Source organism: Meles meles, chromosome 1 (genome assembly GCF_922984935.1).
Source record: "Meles meles chromosome 1, mMelMel3.1 paternal haplotype, whole genome shotgun sequence".
Classification (NCBI taxonomy): domain Eukaryota; kingdom Metazoa; phylum Chordata; class Mammalia; order Carnivora; family Mustelidae; genus Meles; species Meles meles.
In genome coordinates, this window is record NC_060066.1 from 130,652,654 (window position 1) to 130,661,106 (window position 8,453).

The 8,453-nt window shown below is 43.0% G+C and overlaps 1 protein-coding gene across 4 annotated transcripts in view; it reads right to left on the reverse strand.

Annotated features, from left to right (window-relative positions):
• The window catches only part of CDC14A (cell division cycle 14A), a 198,373-nt gene extending 192,335 nt beyond the window's left edge, over positions 1–6,038 (reverse strand). For all 4 annotated transcript variants that reach the window (XM_046006231.1, XM_046006240.1, XM_046006223.1 and 1 more), the window contains exon 1: positions 5,905–6,038. In XM_046006231.1, the coding sequence (XP_045862187.1) occupies positions 5,905–5,974 (70 nt within the window). In that variant the 5' untranslated portion in view covers positions 5,975–6,038. The remainder of the gene's footprint in view (positions 1–5,904) is intronic.
• Between the last annotated feature and the right edge of the window lie 2,415 nt (positions 6,039–8,453).

The window sequence follows — 8,453 nt, forward strand, 5'->3', positions numbered from 1 at the left end:
GCATATCCTATTCCCCATAATGGTCACAACGACTAAGTTGGGAATGAAGAAGTCTCGGCCTGTGTGAACCAGTCTCACGCCATTTTGGACAAATCTGCCATGACAATCATTCCATCACCTGAAGCCTTCTTGAGCACAGGACCCCACCACATTCATTCTTCTTGTTTAACCACACCCTTAAGTATACCCTTCAGTCATAACATTCTTGATCTGTTCTGGAGATAGGACTATGAGTCAAACATTTCCTTCCAAGTGGTCTCCTAGCATGTAGAACCCAGGCTCTAGGGTTTAAAAGCAGGGGCTTACCGAGTGCAGGGGTGGAGATCTGCTCATCTTACAGTTCCCCAAGACATGCTTCTGTCCCTAAGTCCTCTTAATAAACCATTTATCAAGCTGGACTTGCCCACCCCTTTCTTCCTCCTTATGGCTCCTTAGGTCTTTCACAGAACGGGCCGAAGAGCAAGAATGAATCCCAAATTCTGTGCCAGAGCAACTTCCAAAAAGCTGAATCATGAATGATGTGGGGAGAAAAGTTAACATCTAGAACTGTAGTTACCTTTTTGTCACCAAGGAGAATTCAAGAATAAAGGCAGCCCATGAAAGGCAGAGCGGAGAGAGGAATAGAAACAGGACTTGGTGACATCGCTAGGTCAACCATGAAGGAAGAAACTACACATGATACTTTTTTATTTTTGAGCCACTAGAGTCTCCTTTTGAGTCTATTTGAGTTTTAGTGTCTGTGACTAGTACATAAGAGTCTGAAAATGACACAGACCTTACTGTTTTTAAACATGTGATCTGGGGGGGTGCCTGGGTGGCTCAGTGGGTTAAAGCCTCTGCCTTTGGCTCAGGTCATGGTCTCAGGGTCCTGGGATTGAGCCCCGCATCGGACTCTCTGCTCAGCAGGGAGCCTGCTTCCCCCTCTCTCTCTCTGCCTGCCTCTCTGCCTATTTGTGATCTCTCTCTCTGTCAAATAAATAAATAAAGTCTTGAAAAAAAATGTGATCTGGGATTATTAGCATAATTATATCAGGGGGTAAGTACTAGAAATCTGTATTTTAAAACAAGCATTCCAGGTGATGCTTTGGTACATGGCCTTAAAAGACAAGAAAAAGTTGAAAAGATAAAACGTGAACACTCTAAGCATCTCCAGAGGCTGAAAATTCTCATTTTAACTAATCCATTAAGTGAACAAACATATATTGAACATCTTCTTTGCACCAGGCATTGTTCTTGATGCTGGAAATGGAACAGTGACCAACAAATTTTAAAAAAGAAAAAATCCTCCCTTTAAGGAGGTTGCATTTCAGGTGGGGGAGAAAGAAAGGAGAAAGAAGTACAGTAAAAATAAAGAAAGAAAGAAAGAAATAGTATGTTAGATGGTGATGAGGGTTATAAAAAAGAATAAAGCTGGGTTCAAGGATACATGGTAAGAGGATGCTGTTTTACATAGGTAGTGTAAAATAAAAGCCTCATTTAAAATGGAGTTAGGAGGCGAGAAGGGGGAACTCTCACACATCACCACTCATTTTCAACTGCAGACCCCAATGGGAAGGGATTTACTTACATTCCCAATATAAAGAAGTCTACTTTACTTCTCCAGCAGGTGGAAGAATTTCTTCTTGCCTGGCAACAAGCTCAACCAATAAGAAAATACCACAACTTGGGACACTGGGTGGCTCAGTGGATTAATCATCCCAACTCTTGATTTCAGCTCAGGATATGATCTCAGGTAGTGAGATGGAACTCTGCATTGGGCTCTGTGCTCAGGGCAGAGTCTGCTTAAGATTCTGTCCCTCTGGGGCGCCTGGGTGGCTCTGTCAGTTAAGCATTTGACTTCAGCTCAAGTCATGATCCCAGGGTCCTGAGATCGAGTCTCACATCGGGCTCCCTGCTCATCGGGGAGTCTGCTTGCTTCTCCCTCTCCCTCAGCTGCTCTCTCTCACTCTCTCTCAAATTAAATAAATAAAATCTTTTTTAAAAAGTCCTCTCCCAAAAAAAAAAAAAAAAGTCCTCTCCCTCTCCTTCTGGCACCCCCTCCCCGCCTTAAGTACACGTGCTCACTGGCTCTCTCACTCTCTCTTTAAAAAAAGGAAAGACAGACAAGACCACAACTCACCAATGAGAAACTGTCACCACTCTGAACTCTCACTTTCTTTCAAAGGAGTGTTATTCAGAGAAGCAACCTTCCAAAGTTCACCTTTTCTTTATAAATTCTCTCTCCTCTGCCTATGGTTTGCCACAGCATGCAGGTCCTGAACTGCAATTCCTCTGGTAGTCCTGAATAAACTCATTTTGCTGCTAAAATAAATGGTTGTTTTACTTTTTTTTTTTAAGATTGTACTTTTTTTTTAGTGTACTTATTTTAGAGAGAGCACGCATGAACGCCTGAGTGGGGGAAGGGAAAGAGAGGGAGGGAGAGGGAGAGAGAAGCAGACCCAAGTAGGGAGCCCGGCTTGGGGCTCAATCCTGCGACAGCAAGATCACCACCTGAACCAAAATCAAGAGTTGGGTCCTTCCAAGTGAGCCACCCAGGCACCCAGGCTGTTTTACTTTTAAGGTCAACAGTAGTCAGAGGAATGTCTCTGATGAAGTGTTATTTGACCAAAGACCTAAAAGAGGGAAGAGGAGTGTGCTATGCAAATATATGAGGAATAATTTTTCCAGGTAGAGAAAACATCAAGTGCTAACCAGTGAGCCCTGAGCATTTGGGGAGCAGTCAAGGAAAATCAGGATGGATGGAGCTGAGTGAATGAAGGGGAGAAGGGTAGGGAGTGAGAGCAGAAGAGAAGTAAGGAGGATGTGTGCAGCAGATCTTAGAGAATCTATAGGCCTTAGAGAATCTATAGGAGCTTAATGGTATCTGTGCCTATAGAACCAAATCCACATTCCTTATCAGGAACTTGAGGCCCTTGGCCCTCTCTCCACCAACACCTTGCAAGCTTATCTTCTGCTATGTCTGATTTTATGCCTGTCCTCTTCCACGCCATGATGATGTCTCTTCCCTGGATACCCCATGCCCTTCAGAGCTCAGTGCCTTCCATGATGCCCTTTCTACCATCTCCACCTGCCAAAGTCCTCTTGGCCAACAACCAGCTCAAATGCTACTGAGACGTAGAAGCCAAAGACTTAGGTAGACTTCATTATTCCCTCTCCTGAGCTCCCACAGAAATTTATCTGTACTTTTCTTTGGGGAATCTTATCATACTAAAATCTGCAATAAAGGCATCTCAATGGATGACTACCATTCCCACTAGATGGTGGACTGTTTATTCTCCTTTAAATTTCCCCAAATTTAAGGGGGACTTTCATTTATTAAATCCTCGACAAATTTGTTGCAGAAAAAGATGAAGCATGTCTGGGGTATGCTGAGTGTGGCTGGAGCAATGGGTGCATAAAAGGAAGTTCAGGGATATGAAACTAGAAAAATAATAAGAGACTTTCTAACAAACACCAGGCCGAGGCATTTAAACTGTGGCAGCACAAACCTGTGCTTCCTGATCGCGCGACCTTCCATTTGCAGTAAAGAAGGCTAATAGTGGGGCGCCTGGGTGGCTCAGTGGGTTAAGCCTCTGCCTTCAGCTCAGGTCATGGTCTCAGGGTCCTGGGATCGAGCCCCGTGTCGGGCTCTCTGCTCAGCGGGGAGTCTGCTTCCCCCTCTCTCTCTGCCTGCCTCTCTGCCTGCTTGTGATCTCTCTCTCTGTTAAATAAATCTTTAAAAAAAAAAAAAAAAGAAGGCTAATAGTGTTTCTTATAGCTATAAGTCTGCATCAGGGTTAAAAATAAAACATTCAGATTTTTAGTAGAAAATAAAAGAAAAAAATGCTGTCATACATGTCACCCTCATTCCTCTGAAGCCCAGTCACCATTGAGGCAAAATTGGCTGTGCTGACCTTGGAGTCAGACCTGTGACTGAGTCTAGACTGTCACAAACTGTGTGATCTGACCTAGCTTCCAAACCTCTCTATGCGTCTGTTTTATCATCTGTAAAATGGGGATGGAACTAATACCCACATATTGCGCTCTGAGGGTGAATGACATAATGTGATGTAAAGTACCTAGCCTTCACACAGGGCCAGATAGTTGAGTGTTCAATAAATATTAGCTGTTACTATACATTATAGTGAAGCACCAGCTTATCCCCCTACCAACCCTAAAACCTCTTTTTGCAGATGAATCAGGTAAAAATTTTGCAGGTATAACAGCTGAGTCAAAAGCAGATAAGAATCAAGAAGTATGAAAAAACACCCAACAATTTACATTTCCTATTTTCCTAAAGTTTTATGGTCTGAGTAAAGACCACACAGCCCAAGTATTATGAAACATCTTTCTAAAGACATCTAAAATTTTGCATAGAAATTATAACTCAATGACCAGTAGTAACTAAGCCTCTTTTTTTAAGATTGTATTTGTTTATTTATCTACTTATTTATTTGACACAGAGAAAGAGAGAGAGCACAAGCAGGGGGAGAAGCAGGCAGAGGGAGAAGCAGATTCCCCACCGAGCAGGGAACCAGACGCAGCGCTCAGTCCCAGGACCCTGGGATCATGACCTGAACCAAAAGCAGATGCTTAACTGACTGAGCCACCCAAGTGCCCCATAATTAAGCTTCTTAATTAAGAGTCTTAATTAAGTTTCTATTTGCCTCTTAATGTGAACAGGACAGGGTAGGAAATTCTATCTGAAATAAGCCTGAGATCTGTAACACTAGGAAAGCGTTTTAAGTGTCTGCCTTTAAAAATGAAATTCGCAAATACTGTTTTCTCTATCTGGAAAGTGCCATCCGTCTTCCTAGGGCAATTTGCCACTTTCAGAATCATTGTGAAATGCAGAAGCAGAACCTGGCTGAGAAAAATCAGAAACAAATTGATATCCATTCTGTCTTCTGGAAGAAACCTCCACTCCTTTCCCATGACTCTTATTCTTTCACTTCTTACTCCATTGTCTCCTTGGGCCACAACCCTTCAGCTAAGCCCCGAGCCTAAGAAGGAAGCCCAGGGCAGGAGAGGAGTGAATCATACACATCTTGCAGCCGACCAGCATTCACATCCCAGTCTAGCTGCTTTCCAAACAGCTCCTTGCCTTCACCCAACCTATTACTTAAGAAAGCTTCACTTCTCTGTAGAAGGAGGGTAAATAAGTAAAAGAATCAGTAAGACTTCACCCGTCCTGCAGATGAAGTGAGAGCACATGTAAGGCAGATGGGTACTGACCTTGGCACACTGCCGTCAATAAATGGTAGCCGCCCTTTGTTACTGCTCAGTTGAACATATGTAACCTCTCTCTAACTTGTAAAGGACAAAATAAACAAAACAAAACAAACAAAAAACGCCAGGCAGTCATTCCCCAGGAATTCAAAGGAGGTTAATGCAATAGTGTCTATGAGATCTTTTTTTTTTTTACATTTTTATTAACATATATTATTTGTTTTGGGGGTACAGGTCTGTGATTCATCAGTGTCTATGAGATCTATTGAATTATACGGGACAAAGGTAATACACCAGTCTTAATGACTAGCAAGGAAAAAGGCACCTCCCCACAAAAACTTCACCTGCCACCCTCCCCGTTACGTAACAGTTCATACTACAGAGATAATTAAAAAAAAAAAAAAATCAACATTCTTGATATTTAAGCCACTACTGGCCCTGCATACAGGGGTGTTTTCACCGTCAGCCCACCAGAGATAAATTCCAGGGAAGTGACTCTTTGTAAAAAGACACCCACACCCACGCATACCTCCAGGACCTCAAAATGAAACAGCCCACGTTTCATTTATGCATTTATACATTTCATTTATACATTCATATATATTCATATATACGTGGATATCCACGTATATATTTCTCAGAGCAAGTCATTTCACAAGTCTACTGGGGCCCAAACCACCCTCCCTCCACACTGACCTGCAATTTGCGGGGCCCATACTTCCTCTTCTTCATAAGGATATCCGCTTGGGCTGTAAGGACCCCACATATTCCGAGTTACCTTTTCATTCTTCTGGGTGGCACAAGCCTGTTGTACTCAGGCGAGAAGACAGAGGAATTCTGCCCTATCACATGGGCAGACACAGTGTTCGATTTCGTTCTATCAGTTAGATTATAGGGTCGAGGAACTAGATCGAATTACAGTGTAGGAGTCTTCCGGCACTGTTATGCAAGTAAAGGCATGGATGACTGCTGCTTTGACTTCAGAAGACGCCAACTGACAAAAACAAACAAACAAACAAACAAAAATGTGACCTGATCCTAAATTTTTACCAAAAACTGCCCGGAAGCTCTTAGTAAAGCAGAAGAGTAAAATAATGAAAAGTAAAACCAAAGTGTAAGATCATGAATGCTGATGGCCTGAGAGCCTGTTAGCTTGATTCTGCTATTTATAGTATTGTGGTTTATTCTGTGTCAACACAATTGTAGCTGAATTCGATATGACTAACAGTCTTGGTTGATTCTCTTTAATTGGGTCAGATTAACGTGCCAGCTGCACCCCCATGTGGGAGAACCATTAATCATAAACCAAGTGTTGATGTTTTAAGGTAAGGTTAAAGTCGCTCTTCCAAATTGGTTGAGTTATACACTGTCATGTCAACATTTCTTTCCCCTCTGGCTTGCAGGAGATGCCTATGAAGGAGAGTGGGCTGAGCCAGCTCAGTCTGTCACTAAAGCGATTTCTAATGGGCTAAGGAACAGCTGAAGGGAGGCTTGGCCTCTAAGATAGAGATGTTGTTTGTGGTAGTAAAGAGTGAAGAGCCAGGCTTCTTGGGTTCAACTCCCTACTCTACCACTTGCTAGCAAAAAGATCTTGGGAAAATTTCTTCATTTCTTAACCCCACTAAACCTGTCCCCATTTGTAAAATAGAGCTAGTAATAATACCCACTCTGCAGAGTTTTAGACGATAATCATTTTAAAGTGTTTACCATAATGCCTGGCATATAGTACGGGCTCAATAAATGTCAGCCATTCATAATAATAACGAATATCAGGCTAAACAACATCTTCCTAATAATTAATCTCCCCAAAACACTCTGATTGGGGCGCTTGCGTGGCTCAGTGAGTTAAGCCTCTGCCTTCGGCTCAGGTCATAGTCTCAGGGTCCTGGGATTGAGCCCTGCATCAGGCTCCCTGCTTAGCAGGGTGCCTGCTTCCCCCTCTCTCTCTCTGCCGGCCTCTCTGCCTACTTGTGATCTCGGTCAAATGAATAAATAAAATCTTAAAAAAATAGCTATAATTAAAAATATAAATAAATTATAAATTATAATTTTTTAAAAAATAGCTAAAAATTCCAATTGACACATACACCAGCCATGGATTCTCAATCTTAGTACTATTGACAGTTTGGACTTGATAATTCTTTGTCATGGGTGACTGTTTGATATGCATTGTGGGATGTTTAGCAACATTCCTGACTTCTAACCACCATGCAGCACTACCCTAATTGTGACATCCCGAAAGTGTCTCCACACATTGCCAAATGTCTCTGGGGCGGGGGGGTGAGAGGCAAATTCACCCCCCGTCTGAGGATCACCCTGTGAGATCAGCCGTTAAGAACAGCCCAACTTGGTCATATTGCTCTTACCCGAATCAGCTATGTCCACCATGTAACTAAATAGTAAATAAATCACACACATAAAAAAGCTGCCTTAAAAAAAAAAGTGGGGGGTGCCTGGGTGGCTCAGTGGGTTAAAGCCTCTTGCCTTTGGCTCAGGTCATGATCTCAAGGTCCTGGGATCGAGCTGCATGGGGCTCTCTGCTCAGCAGGGGGTCTGCTTCCCTCTTTCTCTCTGCCTACTTGAGATCTCTGTGAAATAAATAAATAAAATCTAAAAAAAAAAAAATCTGCTTTAACATTATTTCCTCCCTTGCCATTAATTCAACTCTGTGAAGACAGACAGTGTCTGTCTTTTTTACCTCCGTGTTCTCAGAGCCCCAGCACACAATGGAGAATGAATGGTAAATGAATGAATGCCCTTTGGAGCTTTTTCACTTTGTGAAGCAACTCTGAGGAGCATTTAGGTTTCCTCATTCTTTGACTCCAGTCAACAGACAAAGGAGACAAACACTGGTCACACCCCACACACTCCCATACCATGAGGGAACACGCCACACCGGGCCACACTGGGTCAGGCTCACCGGCACAGGGGAAGGCAGGAGCACCTTTACCACAGAGCTTCGTGGCACAGAGCCAAAGTCAGAACATCGGATCACCTGCAGGAAACAGCGCAAGGGCATAGCTGGAGAAGTGGGTCCAAATAGGTCAGCAGCAAAATCCTGGGATGAGAGAGGCTGAACCAGTGGGGACACAGAGCACGACACAGAACTGAAGCTCAGAACAGGAAATGGTGTGGAAAAATTCCACAGACAGACAGAAATGTCTTTGGCTGGATCTGAATTTGTTTCAGATAACTTGTGATATGGTCATTTAAGGGCCCAAGATGGAATGAGACCTGGCTTGTGT